Here is a 14995-nt window from a genome sequence, read left to right as displayed (position 1 = left end):
CTCTTTATGGAAGTAGTTTCACTCAGAGGCCAATGGGCTAGCAAGCACCTGAAACACTATATCTTAGCCTCAACTCCTCCCTTCACCCCAACAATATAAATAACCCTTCCTTCAAGATTGTGATTCTTATTTTTAATTATTCGCATAAACTGCATGCCTCATATGGAGAAGGCAGGGATTCAATGGAAATACTCAACTAGGGGCTGACTGAAATTGTGTCATTATTGCAGTGAATGGGTACCTAGCTTGTACTGATGGAGCAAAGGGTGTGCAGGACAAGATCTGCACAGGGCATTGAATTCAGGGCGCTTATAAAGTGTCCTAAACAGGACCAGTAGGTGCAGGGCTTTCGCTGATGTAGTGGGGCACCAGGGACTTACACCCAGGGACTTAAGGGACCAGCAGGAAGGAATCCAACTCTAGAAACCAGAGCCGAGGAGAGGGTGAATGTGGATGTAATGGAATGGAAACTAAGAGCCTGGTGGCATGCAGTAAAGAAAACAGCCAAGGGATCCGCTTTATAGCAGCTCAACACAATGCAGATCAGCAAACACATGCGTATATATATGCTCACTTCCTCAAACATGTGGCAAATTTAATGTTGCCTCCATTCACCCAGCTCTTGCATGGTTCTTGGGTGGTCCAGCCAGTCAAAAACAGTGAAAGTTCTGCCTGGTCTTTCTCTCTGTTGTAAATGGTTAAGGAAGGAAAAGATCTGGGGCGGGCTGCTGGATCACTAATTGGAAGAAGAGAAGCACCAGAGGAGATTGTATGCTCAGCAAGAGTTCTGTTAAGGGAATTAAGCCTGAGAGTTATTATAACCAACACACACATATATGCACGCACAAGCAGAGTGTGCGTAATGGAGAAGGGAAAAGCTTCGGTTGGAGTGGTCAGAGGTATAAACTGTTGAATGACGACTCTCAACAGAGACACTTTAGCTGTTTCCTTAAAGAGAGCCAGGCAGTTAGGAATACATAATGAAGTGCTGATATCCTTTCTGCAGATGGCACTGAAGGCAATGGTAAGGTTTAAGTGCAACCAAATTGGGACGTAATTACTTAAAATATCACAGTTTACATTTACATTAATACAACTCTAAATAACAAAAATAGCTATTTTAATGTATGAAAATGTAAAAAAAAATCTAAATATATTTACCACATATAATGGGTTATTATATATACATTAATTCCTGTCAATATACAATAATTCCAATGCCTGTTAAAACTTTATTGTGCAAAACAATAACCATGTTAACCGTGTCCAGACAGGAAGTTGACTTTTCTGGGCTCACAGGCATCTGGAATGGATCATCACACAGTAGAAAATCCATTGTAGTCAAATGAGTCAGTGTTCCAGAACTTTTTTGTTTTTTTGGAAGAAATTGATTCCCTATAAAGTTGCACTCCTTATGACATGTTTGCAGAAAGAATGGGAAACAACTTAATTGATTGGTATCCTCTGTATAAAAATGTCTGAGGGAAGGCATGGCAACATTACAAAGTGGTAAACACTTTTTCACGGGAACATGTTGCAGGCTTGAAATTAAGGAATGAATTAGTGCTGGGAGGTATGGCCAAAAAGGCAAATCACGGTATTTTTCGAGATTCTGATGGTTTTATGGTACATCAAACTGCATGACTGGGCTTTAATATAGGTTTGTGAGTTACTGTACTGTAAGGAGTACATATAATATAAACAATAAGGCGGTATGAGAGAAACGCATAGCGGTTCAAGTTCACCCCGCAGGTTTACCGAATGAAACGGTATACCACCCAGCACTAGAATGAATGTAAATTAACAAATTAAAGGTGACCAAATGCAAAACATGAAGAATATTGGGTTTAGACTGTCTGCAATAGGGAGGGAAGATTATTTTAAGAATTATCAATAAATTTGCACACATTATATAAGATGAGACAACATCGTTTATATCGATATAGACAATGCTGTGTTCCAATTAGCTCCAACAGTTTCCTTTATTTTCTCCCAGTTTGTCTTGGCACAACTTCCCCTTGCCCTTTACCGATACATAGCCATCTGATATTTCCATCTCTACTATATATCATGTTCAGCTACAGCTGAATAATAATAAAAGTACCTGTATAAAATATGGAACATGTAGTCTCAGAAGTGTCTTTTTCTTTTTATCTTATGGGATGAAAAAAATATCAAGATATATAGTATATCGTCATTCAGCAAAAAAAAACAAAAAAAAAAACATTGAGATATTTGTTTTGATTCATGTAGTTCAGCCCTAGTCCGCAATTAAATAAATGGTTTATTTGTATTTTCCAAAGAACAATCATACTGAATATAATTTTTAAATAAGAAAGAAACAAAAGTGAATTAAATGTCATTTTCTTTAATATCTACATATACAAATGCATAAGACTTTAAAAACATGATACAGAAAAATACATTGTCACATTGTTCTGGCATCTAACTTCGACAGAGAGCATTTTAGTCTAGGCCAATAAAGTTCACCTGAGATCAAGTTAGACCTTAAAGTAGCGAGCATTTCAAATGTACAGCAACAGAAAGCAAATCTACTTAAGCTAAATAGAGCTCCGAATTCTGATGTTTAAGTGAACTGCAGACCTGTAGGGGCTAAAGAATGATCACTCGGACTGAGATGCACAAGCCATCACCACACTGACTGAAAATACTGCCACTGTGCACGGAATGACCACTGTAACGAAACCTTCACATAACTGAACCCAACTGAGCTGTGCTCTGCCACATGTCACAACGCGGTACTAACAGCAGAACAAAGATTAGTGTTTATACAGAATGATTCAGTGCGTAAAAACGTCATTATCATCATGTGTCAGTGCCTGACAACTGCATACATAGTGTGTGAATGTCACAATACAATCACACATGACAAGTTTAAACAAAGGCACCAAAAACTCGCCTCACCGTACTGCTCACTACATATCAAATTATGATAAGCACTGCTGACACGGAGACGGAAAAGCACATATGTCTGAGGGGTTTGTTGGATCTTCCTAAATGGCTAAGAAAATTACGACAGCTATCTATTCATAATAAGAACACAGGAACTATATGTACCGTATTATTCCAAAACTAATGAAGGTTGTGCTGAGTGGTGAAGGACGAAAAGTGAAATATCATAATGAACATTTAACTTTAACTAGTGACGGTACTTTACAACTTTTAGTTGTGAAGTTCAGTCAAATCCATGACACTAATGCTGACAATCCATCAAGGATACACACAGGCCAGTTCCAGTTGTACTGCAAACACACACCCGCACACACACACATACATACATACAAATAATTAAAAACAACAACACTCCACACTTCCCAAGCACCAAAACTAATTTTCTACCAAAGATTATTTATAATGGGAAAAGACAACTGGTAAGTGACTGGATTCCTCATGGAGGACAAATCTTACTTACATACTGTCCATAAAATCCAGTGACTCTGGAAAATGCAGAGATTATCGACACATTTGAGACTATTCATTTGCAAGCAAAGTCTGTAATGTCTATGTTTACAATGGCAGCGGACAAAGACCTCACTGGAGTCAGAGTGATCATTATTCACAAGTAGTCCAGCAGGAGAAGCTGAGCACGCCCGTGGTGTGGCTGTCCCCTTCTGGTACATATATCTGTTCCGCAGCATGACCACGCAGCCATGTATGACATCATTGGGTCTCCTGAGATTTCCTTTCACATTCCCCTGAAACATAAATCTATAGCAGAACACTATGGCTGCAGCCCCACTTCACACACATACAGGACTTCAGCACCAAAGGAGTCGAATCATGAATCACAGGAGACATTCTCCTTTAGCAGCTAAAAATAGAACAGAAATCTTCTGGTTGTGTTTCTGTCCCATGTGGCAAAATCTCAAGCTTTGGGAATTGGCCAATTGTGCACCAATCAAAAACATTTGTGCAATCTTTTTTGAAGTGTCGCAGTAGTTTCTGACTGTTAAAAGTAAAGAAAAGCTGCCATCGCCAATCACAGAAGGGGACAAAAGTATAACACATAAAAGCTAGAATTAGAAAAGTTGAAATGAATGTGTAACATATGGCAGTACAGCTGAAATTAGGTCCAGGCCAATTTGCGCGAGATGGCCTGTTTGAAGCACTCAGGGTCCGTGTTCCCACCAGGCCGCAGTGCCCTTTCCAGGCTGACCAGCACGTTCTGGTGGCACTCGCGGATGTTGACGGGGTGCTTGGCCCTGAGCAGTTCATAGGCTGCGATCAGCCTCATGTTCTGCTTGATCATGAGGTACTGGATGACGCAGGTGGGGGCGAGAGAGAAGCCATCGCGGCAGTGCACCAGCACCCGCTTCCTCTTCTCCGTGGAGGCATCGATGCATTCGTTGATGTCCTCGAAGCAGCGCTGTCGAAGGGACTGGCTGTCCCGTGCTGGATCTGGCAGCTCACTGATGTCCACCTTGAGTCGGGACCAGCTGTGCTTGGCCCCCCGTGAGCAGGTGCAGGGGATCAGGCTTAAGGACGTCTCCCCCGGCAGGCTGCTCATGTCGATGATGCTGTCGATGTTGTTGCGGCAGAGCGTGCGGCCGCTGTAGGCCGCGTTCAGGTTTCCCACGTAGATGTAGTCAGTCACCTTTGAGATAACTGGCTCAGAGTACTGGAAGTGCTCAGGACCACTCTGCTTGGGCTCCGGGGTCTCGGGGCCTGTTTTGACCCCACCGGGTCCCGCCCTGCGGCTGTAGTTGCGCAGTTTTTTGGATCCGGTGCGAGATGGAGGGTTGGAGTCAGACTCGGAGCTGCTGTTCCACGGCGGGGAGAAGAGAGAGAAGCGGCTTGATGACTTGCTTTTGGTGAGCAGCTCCACAGGGCTGGAAAGGCCTGAGCTGGATGTGGTGGTGGAGCCAGAAGCACAGAAGAGAGAGGCTCTCTCCAAGGAACCTGTGCTGCTGGCAGCTCCAGCACTGTGGGCCTGCTCCATCTGCAGGGAAAGCATACACACGCATACACACAGTTGATGTAACAGCTTCAGATGACAGCTGAAATCAGCTTATTCTGCACTGAACATATTGCATTAAACCTTGTCTCCAATATGTATTTCTATTGAACATACTGAAACGAAAGAGAAGGCTGCAGAAACAAGAACCGCTGGTCTTACCTGAGCTTTGAGGTTGTTTTTCCATTCCTGGGTCTCCAGGGCTTTAAAGCGGCCATTGCTGTCAGAGGACACAGAGAGGCAGAGGGGCCGGTGGGTTCTGGGGGGCAGCTGAGGGGTCAGTGCCATGGGGACTGGCCGTGAGTCAGGCTGCTCATTCCTACTCATGATCAGATCTGGACAGGACCCTGTAATTGATAAGATAGGAAAGTAACAAGAAGGTAAAGGAAAAACAGTTAGATATTTCTACATTTTTGTCAGACTGACAGACTCCTTTTTTTAAGTTGCTGTTAGCGCAGTTTAAGGTTCTTACAACGGTTCACTTGGCCTGCAATAAATCTCAATAAAGAACGAAGCAGACAAATATTTTAACACATATATATCAATGTTGAGCCAAAAGACTTTACCTTGAAGACAAGATGCTCTACAGTTCTGCAGCACTTACTTACACCAATCATATTGAAGATTCACATTTTCCACATTCCAACATTGTTTTTATTGGTCCCCTGCCAGATTATAAGCATGACGGTACTGTCAAATTGAAAATGGGGATTTAATCCAATATTTTGTAATATGGTCCTAGAATTCAGGAATTCAGGATTGTAATATAGACTATTTCTGCAAGGATCTGGGGTGAAAATATAAACTAAAATATTAGTTTAATAACACAAATTGTGAAGGAGTTTACGGTAAAATTAACTCTATTTCAACTCCCACAACAGTTCAGATTTAACTCCTGAACAGTGTTAAAAGGCCAACTCCCAGAAAAAAGTAAATTTAACTCTGTCATAGAGTGTATTCTATGGTCATGCATATACACTTAAAATAAGTTGATATTAACTCTCAGGGAGTTTATTCCAAAAAAACAGAATTTGCTGTGTAGTCACCTTTATTTTGGGAACGTCCTACAGATAAAAGGATGATGGAGAAGCTGGACAGTTTTGCCAGAAGTAGGGTTAAGACTTTCACAGAACTTTTAAGACAGACCCAGACTGGTGAGTCTCATTTTACTTGTTTATTTGTATGGATGTACACCCCTGTTTTTTTTTGTTTTGTTTTTTTACACCAATAGAGAAATCCATGCCTTACAGCAGCATTATTACAATACTGATACCAGTATCTTCAGGCAGATGAGGGCCAGCTGTAAGGATTAAACCATGCAAGGTCTCTTGTTTTTGTATTACTTACAAATGCAAAGCACTAGAAACTGCATATTCCTCTATTACCAAATATGATAAGTCTCATAGTCTCGTTTTCAAATAAAATTTTGAAATAACTGAAATTTGGCAGTACACCTGAAACTTCACCTCTTTCTAATCTAAAATCCTATGAATCTTTATTTCCCCCCAGTTACTCAGCCCAACCTTCCAGGCTCAAGGCAGAAGTGAAAGCACTGAAAGCATGGTCTAAACTTGTAGAAAGAAATTTTAAAAGATTCAGGGTTGGAATTCAATAACATTAAGTTCATGGACTGGTGAAAAGATTCAGAGCACAATGTTTAAACATGCTACCAATTTTTCCTAGGTCCATTTTCCTTTAACAGGTATTTCAGTCTTGTCTCTTGGTGACAGGAATTAAAAGGCTATCCCGGAGCTGCTCTCTGTTTCTGTTTATATATGCGTGTGTGAGCCACCTGTCTCAGAGCGGCCGAGGAAGCCCTGTCTGTGGGACTGTTTCAAGGAGGACACTCATTAAGGGAGCTGAAGGGTCTTTTTGATCCACAGCAACACGACGCAGGCATTAATACTCCCACATATCTCACTTCAGACTGCTGCTCAAACACTTTATTGTTCAGCTGATTGACGACAAGCGCATTTGATAACAGAGTGCAATTTCAAATATAAGAGGCAGCACAATGCACCAGAGTCTGTGCACCCTTCCTGTACGTAAGCATGTGCTGTATTATGAAATACACAAGACAGATGTTCCTGAAGCTTCGAGAAATACAACCTGGCTGTTTATGAGAAGAGAGAACAAAGCTTAAACCAGCCAAGCAGCCAAGTACAAAACCACCTGTAAAAAAATACTTCAGATGGTAACTTCCTTTTTTATATATAAATATAATTTTTTATTTCTAATTTTTCTTCCATTTTCTCCCCAATTTACAAGGCCAATTACCCAACCCAATCACTAGGACTCCCCCTATCATTAGTGATGCCCCAACACACCAGGAGGGTGAAGACTAGCACATGCCTCCTCCAATACATGTGAAGTCAGCCACCGCTCCTTTTCGACCTGCTGCTGATGCAGAATTGCCCGAATATCATCACAGGGCACTCGGAGGAAAACGCAGCGACTCAGTTCCGATACATCAGCTCACAGACGCCTGGTGCTGAGCGACATCACCCTTTGGAGCGATGTGGGAAAAGGGAGTGCCATCTACCCACCCAGAGAGAGCAAGACCAATTGTGCTCTTTCAGGGTTTCAGTAGTCGTTGACAAGCTACATAAACAGGATTCGACCAGGCGATTTCCTGATCATAGTGACAGCGCTGAGCCCGCTGGACCAGTCAGAGCTTTCAGGTGGTAACTAGATATTTTACGTGATATTTATAATATCAACAGGACCGAATCAAAGCAATTAGTTTATGTAACATTATCACTTTTGAAATGTAGGGGGAGCCCAGGAGCATTCTAAAATCATGCTAATTTAACTTACACATACTGAATTAGAAAAAGGTATGCAATGAGTCTGTGTTCCGCAAAACAACTCCAATAACTGTAAAGCATAAGAAGGTAATACTTCTGTTAAAAAAGCACAGCACCATTAAGTCCTTTCATCAGAGTATGTGAGAAATTCAGTAGCACACAACCCACCAAATAACACAAATAATTTTAGTTTCCTTTTAATATAGTGAGACACTTCAAACAGCATAGTTGGGATAGAGCAGCTGGTTATACACCTTTGTGGCTTCTTACCAGTAGCGCATGCTGAACGAGAAATGGGCTGCAGATGTAAATGGTTGCGGATCTTGAGAGTGTTAAGGAGATTCTTGGAAACCATGCCTAGAAAGAAAATAATGACAGTTAGTGAGGTTTCTCTTCAGCTATATCAATAGGAGTTTTTTTATTCAGTACTGCCACAGATTTGCTAAGCAGAATATCTAGCCTTCTGTTATAATGTTTAACAAGTGCTTGATTTTCTGCTCAGACATGCGTCATGCCTAGGTTACACAAGTGGCCAGAGTTGCCAGGTTAATGTTTTTTTCCACCAAATTGGACTTGTTTAAAAATCTAGTCTCAGGTGAAAATTCAGGGGTGGTGGGATGCGAAACTGTTATAAAAGACCCAATAAAACACTAATGTTACAATATTATTAATGACTTAAATGGCAAATAAATAGCAAATACTGATTAATCCCTTATAAACAAAATTCTAAGTCATTTACTTATAGCAAAGTGTGACAAACATATATTTTGAGCTAGTTTCGGCTTCTGGAATGCAGGTTTAGACCCGACGTAGATATTTTTGTTGGACCTGGCAACCCTGCAAGTAGCACAAAAGAGAAGGGAAGAAATTTTAATTTGGAATTTTCGCACTTTCAGCTTGGTTACCCTTTTAATGCTAATCAATTAGCCATCCAATTAGTCATTTGCTGTGTAAAACATTTTTGAGAATATAAACATTATTGGTAAAAATAATCAAAACAATACCACAAATAACATCTTTGTCTGACCATTAGTTTAAACACTGTTTAAACACATTTTTGTTGTTGTTGTTGTTGTTTTGTTGTTAGGCTTGTAGCATTTAGCTTGCTAACTAGCTAAATGCAAAAATATTAAGAATTGTAAAAGTATTTCACTGTTTTAGCTTTTAAACAGCTTTGTCAGGCTTCTTTTTTTTTTGAAAAGCCAATCATTTTCAATTGCTGCAGTCAACACTTTGGTTTAGCTTGATCCCTTCATATCACCAACTTCAATTCACCTTAATAAACTAAAGAAACAGATATTGAGATGCTGTCAGGGATTGCCACAGTGAACTAATTTTGAATATGGTATTTAAACACAGAGCAGATTTTGTACTTATCCCTTAGACCCAAAATGTAGGACTGCACTGATTGCAGGTTCTATACAGTTGTTACCACAAACAAAGACAAGTTGATCAAGGACAAACCAATGGGGTAATCATCATAATATCATAGATTTATGATTGGGTAAATACTGCAAAACTACATGATAGGCCCAAACCTTTATTCGTGAGGTGACAAATTATCACAAATCAACACAAACATCTAGAGCAGGACAGCACTGAAGCAGGACAGCACTGAAGCAGGACAGTACTGAAGCAGAGAAAGGAGAGCTAAGTTGGGGCAGCACTAAGGTGGCACATCAAGCGGTTTAAAAATAATGTGATTTGGTGCAGGGCAATTAATTCATAGCTATAGGTGTAACAATTTATCAAAGTATCAATTATATTTTTGTCATATTGCTCAACTCAACGACAAATTTTTACCATCTATTTTAAATAGTATTTACCATCTCATTTCATTTTACTACTTTTCATCTTTGAGTTCTGTTACATAAGATCACTCTGGAAGTCTGACAGTTGCTACCATTATGTAATAGTATTCAAGCCCTTATATCATTTTGTTTCTGAACTGTACACATTATTAATGCAAACATTAATTCCTCAGTCCACTCAATCCACTCACAGAAAAATAACTGCAAAAATCTTAATTTTGAATTAGATAATTTGTTTCCTAAATACTAAAGCATCCCCATCCATCAGCCTACAGAGTTTTAGCCTGGTTATTACTGTTTAAGTTATACAGTGTGTTTCAGTAAGGCACAACAGTGGGCAGCCACTGAGGCCTTCCAGTGTTGAAGGCAGCAACAACAACAGACACCTTTTGGGGCATAAAACCACACAAATGTCTTTAGTAGAGACCTGAAGAAAAATAAAAATAAAATACAAGAAAACATGTAGGACATGGGCATATTAAACAACTAATCATAGTGGTCCGCTTTTGACCAAATAATGAGGCATTTAGCACATCTATCTTATCACAACTATCTTACCATTTTGTTTGGAGTGGAGTTTCTTATCCAGGTGGTTAAGTGCAATAATATCTTGGTTCCATTGTTTCACGGTTTCCATTTTCTGCCTTCTGTTGAAGATACAAGAAAACACAATAATTATAATTGGATGCTGAGTTTTTATGTACATACAGCTCTGGAAAAATATGTTTGAGTAAAATGAACAGTGTTGTTTCATTCTATAAACTACTGACAGTATTCCTCTTAAATTCCAAATAAAAACAGTCATTTAAAGCATTTACTTGCAGAAAATGTGTTCATATTTTTTTTTACTTGATCAGGAAGAGCCCAGAGACCAATATTTGGTGGAATAATCATAGCTTTCACTGGTCTTGGCATGCTCTCCACCACCAGTCTTACACACTGCTTTTGGGTGCCCATTTTTTGCACTTCAGCTTTGTTTAATGGCTTGTGACCATCTGTCTTCCTCTTGATTACGTTAAAGAGGTAAACATTTTTACCTGGAATTTAGGAGAAACGTTGTCAGTTTACAGAATAAAACAATAGCGTTAATTGTACTCGAACATATACCTATACCTAATAGTTAAACTAAAAAAAAGATATTATTTTGAGGTGGTCTCTTTTTTTCCTCCAGAGCTGTATATGCATCTGCATCAGACAGTATGGTTGCAGATCTGTAACCATACTCTTTCTCTCTCTCTCTCTCTCTCTCTCTCTCTCTCTCTCTCTCTCTCTCTTTCTCAGCACATAAGATAAGCAGATAGCGCAGAAGGTGCAAAAAACACCTCCTGAAAAAAATGCTGCATTCCATGACTTCCATGGCTAAGCTAGCTATCGGTCTGGGAAACACCAGAGTGTGAGCAGCAGCAGAGACCCCCGATCAGCAGCAGCAGCAGCAGCAGCCTCTGCATCGCCCCACTGCGCGTCCATTACAACTAATCCTTACGTAACTAGATCCAGAGCTAGTGTCGCAGATTGTGATCCTGTAAAAAACCTTCTGGCGCTCTCCGCAGATCCCCACGGAGGAGTCTGAAGAGAGAGACATGGTGGCAGAGACTGAGAGAGAGAGAGAGAGAGAGAGAGAGAGAGAGATAGAAAGAGAGAGAGACACACACAGAAAGAAAGAGAGAGAGATAGAGAGAGAGAGATAGAGAGAGAGTGAGGGAGAGAGAGAGAGAGCACCTTTATCAACTGGCTGCTGCTGCTGCCGCCGCTGCTTTCTGGCAGGCAGGCAGGCTGATGCAGCTGCCGCTGTTTCCTGAGCCATGCATGCAGAATACTCCAACAAACACAGGACGAGGATCCGAGAGCCGCATAAAATCACCGCATTAAACACGCCGCGACCCGCCGCCCCCCACAAATACCATCACAGCGCGAGGGCGAGGACTACCGAGCCGAGCCATTCATTCAGCCTTTGCAGCGCTCAGCTGAATGGAGCTCACGTGGACATGTGACCTCACACAAGCGACGCGAAGGCATGCCGGGAAATGTAGTGCAGAACCGTGCGCAATACGACACTGTCCACTGTTTACTGTCTGATCTGGTATCAAATACGCCGCAGATACATGAAAAAAGGTCACACACTCTAATATTTCGTTGGACCGTCTATAAGCTTCTGCAATATCCAAATATTTATTTCAATCCAGGGCTGCATTAATTTTTCACCAAGATCTTGCAGCATTGATGATGGTAGATTCTGACCGCTGCGCAGGCTTTCCAAGTCTCCTGGAAGTTGCAGGAATCTACTGCAGGTGACACAGATTTTTACCCCCCCCTCATCGCGTGTGGGAAAGAGACTGACAGAGAGAGAAAGGCACTCCCCTCGTGTGCATATTCATGAAGCGCATGCAAAACAAAGAGGGTTCTGATTGGCCTGTGTTTACTCTAAATGTACTCTAACTACCTTAAAGTATATTCATGTCTGGTAAATGTGATAAACAATGAAAATCTTGCTGTACAGTTAGTGATTTTAGCATTGGGCACGGAGGACTAAATGATTGCTATATATATATATATATATATATATATATATATATATATATATATATATATATATATATATATATAACAAAACCTTACCCCCCCCCCCCCCCATATATAGGGGGTAATTCCCTTAAATTATTTTTAGCAACTTGGGATTTCAGGCTGCGTAAAGCCTTCTCCAAAGATTCTCAATGGGTTCATGGCAATCCATGTGTGAAAATGATGATCTCATGCTCTCTAAATCACTCTTTCACAATTCCAGCCCCATGAATCCTGACATTGTCATCTTGGAATATACCCGTGTCATTAGTGAAGAAAAAATCCATTGATGAAATAACCTGGTTTATATTCAGTATATTCAGGTAGTCAGCTGGCCTCATTCTTTCAGCACATACTGTTACTGAACCTAAACCTGACCAATTGCAGCAACGCCACATTATTTGCTTAGTTAAAGGCGGAGACTTTAATTTTGGCCAGGCAGTGTATTATATTAAGTTATGCAGATAATGCATAATGCATCATTAATTCGATAATCTTTCAGCTTGTTTGGCCTAAACAAGAATTAACTGGGCATACAAGTTGACAGCTCTTAGACTATTTGTGTTTCATCTCAGTGATCTCAGTATTTACCCATATGGAAAATAAATAAAATAAATGTTCTTTATTATTTTCCTAAATTTACCGTAATTGTACATTTTAAACATACTGTTGTTTATAACATACATGCATATATTTATTTTCTGTGTAGGTTTATATATTTTTAATATACAGAACAAGTCAAAAGCCTGTCATGATAAGAATTTTCGTGGAATTTTGTGTGTGATACACAATTATTACTGTTATTTTAAGACTTTAATTAAATCACAGTTATTACAGCATTGGTCTGGTATTGCATGACTGCCTAAAATACAGTTATATAATACTGTTATATATGTTAACATACAAATAAGCAAATAGACAAAATATAGACAAAATCACAATTATCAAATATTATTGAGGTCATAAGTTGATAATGTAATTATTGTGAAAGGTCTGGACTTTTCTCATTTAATGTGTTTTCTTTCTTTTAATATTTTTTTTACATTGTAAATTTTATATTAAAGACATTACGGCTATACAGAAACACATACAGATTTTTTTTATATACAAAAAGTGTTAAACAAACCAGAATATTCCTTTAAGTAGCACATCTATCTTTGAGATAAACATATTTGCACACTCTTGGTATTTTAATCTCAGTGTCTTCATGAGTTAGAGTCACCTGCAATAATTTTCTTAGCATCTTGAAGGAGTTTCTGGAGGTGCTGAACAATAGTGGTTGCTTTTTTCAAGCTGTGAAGCTCCAGCTTCCAGAGTTTAGGTCAGGGAGTTGTGTTTTTTTCATATGTGTCCCTTAGTTGTTTTCATGTCTTTAATATTAATCTACCATGTAGAAAATACATGAAATTAAGAAAAACATTGAATTTTGATTCGTACTGTATAACGTGTTTCAATTGGGCATAAGCTTCTAACTCTACATAAAGTAATTATTTTTATCCTAGGTAGATATTTTCCAGAGAACTATTTAGTAACCTATTTATTTTCTGAGGGTAAGATGTTAGATATGACTGGGGATCAACATTACAAAATACAAGCTTGTAGTTAAAGATTAAAAATGCTAGTTTTGTTCATTCTAAATTGGTGTATAACAAAACCTTGAGCTTTAAGTTAACTACATTATTATTTATGACAAATAACAATACAAATGCTTTTATGTAAAATCAAATAACAATTGTTTTGTTAAATACAGTACGACACCTAATAGGTCGCAGACACAAGCAGAAAAAAAGTAAAAAAAAAAAAAAAACAGGCCCTTAACTTTTAGAAAAGTTCACATCTTAAAGTTCACTTACCTGGTGGTGCTTGTTGCTGATGTTTTAGGCCAAAGCTGTCAGGTGGCTGAGGAAGCTGAGCACAGCTTGTTATCAGTGCAGGAACAATCAGACAGCGCAATCACTTCTGGAGCCCTCTGCCTCCTATCACTGTTTAATTGGACTGCTTCAGCTCTCTCTGGGTTTCCAGGAAACCCTGCCTGACAATGATGTCACGCTCTGCTCTCTGTGGCGACTCTGCCCAACAATAACCTGCACAAAGGTCTTGCCGTCCATATCCTCTTATCCTGCCTCCAACTTATTTACTCACCGAGGAGCCACACCGTGTCTGGAGCTGTATGCAGTATGAATCCTAATGATTGGTGATGCTTTTCTTATTGAAATATGGAGAGTATTTATTAAAACAGATCTTGGGTCTAGAGTCCATATAAGGATGGAGTGACTAAAAGGACAATTTTAGCTATTGGCTCACAGACTGGACTTTTTAATGAGAAGATTTCATTAATGCAGAAAATGAAAGGGTTGCATCACAAATTGCATTCGAGATAAGGGGACGTGGTGTTAATGGACACTTACAGATGCATCATAAAGATGAAGATGTGGTCCACACCAGTGGGTTGTTTGATTTACATTTCAAAAAGCTGGCCTGTGCTTTCCTGTATTCAGCAGCAGACAAGACATGAATCTCTTAAGACCACCACTCTCATAGGCCTGAGCACAATGAAGAGAGTGGACACACAACAACACACACACACACACACACAGAAAGTTTCATGAATAGACAACAGTGATTTCCAGCATGTTAATAAGATTTACTTCATGAATGAGTGTGGGTGGCGATTATCAAAAACACCTCACTCTGCATGTTTGCTCCATTTATGGACATGGTATAACACAAAGACCTGTCAAAGAGGTATTCATCAAAATAATTCCATATATTACAGGCAGATTGCATAATCATTTTATGTAGTTAACTCATTCTTATTTCTCTTGCCCTGATTGGCCAAATAA

General features: G+C 39.6%; 1 protein-coding gene across 3 annotated transcripts; it reads right to left on the bottom strand.

Annotated features, from left to right (window-relative positions):
- Positions 1-2348: 2348 nt before the first annotated feature.
- LOC103036364 (uncharacterized) lies at positions 2349-14097 on the bottom strand. 3 transcript variants are annotated; one of them, XM_049474698.1, is made up of 5 exons: positions 14006-14097; positions 10152-10240; positions 8053-8139; positions 5138-5322; positions 2349-4960 (listed from the first exon to the last, which is right to left on the bottom strand). In XM_049474698.1, exons 2-5 carry the CDS (start codon positions 10228-10230, stop codon positions 4088-4090), a joined length of 1224 nt encoding a protein of 407 aa, XP_049330655.1. In that variant the 5' UTR covers positions 10231-10240; positions 14006-14097; the 3' UTR covers positions 2349-4087. The 3 variants fall into 3 exon arrangements, with proteins under 3 accessions (XP_049330655.1, XP_049330654.1, XP_049330656.1); XM_049474697.1 differs by lacking the exon at positions 14006-14097 and adding an exon at positions 11313-11572; XM_049474699.1 differs by lacking the exons at positions 8053-8139; positions 14006-14097 and adding an exon at positions 11313-11572.
- Between the last annotated feature and the right edge of the window lie 898 nt (positions 14098-14995).

This window comes from Astyanax mexicanus, chromosome 2 (assembly GCF_023375975.1).
Source record: "Astyanax mexicanus isolate ESR-SI-001 chromosome 2, AstMex3_surface, whole genome shotgun sequence".
NCBI lineage: Eukaryota > Metazoa > Chordata > Actinopteri > Characiformes > Acestrorhamphidae > Astyanax > Astyanax mexicanus.
The sequence above is the reverse complement of the archived record's forward strand: the minus strand, read 5'-3'. Positions and strand labels throughout refer to the sequence as shown.

Coding starts and splice junctions, on each gene's coding strand:
- LOC103036364 (XM_049474698.1), bottom strand. CDS start 10,230: ATGGAAACCGTGAAACAATGGAACCAAGATATTATTGCACTTAACCAC. Junction 5,323..8,052: donor TCGTTCAGCATGCGCTACTG/GTAAGAAGCCAC, acceptor TATCAATTACAG/GGTCCTGTCCAGATCTGATC. Junction 4,961..5,137: donor AAAACAACCTCAAAGCTCAG/GTAAGACCAGCG, acceptor CTTTCCCTGCAG/ATGGAGCAGGCCCACAGTGC.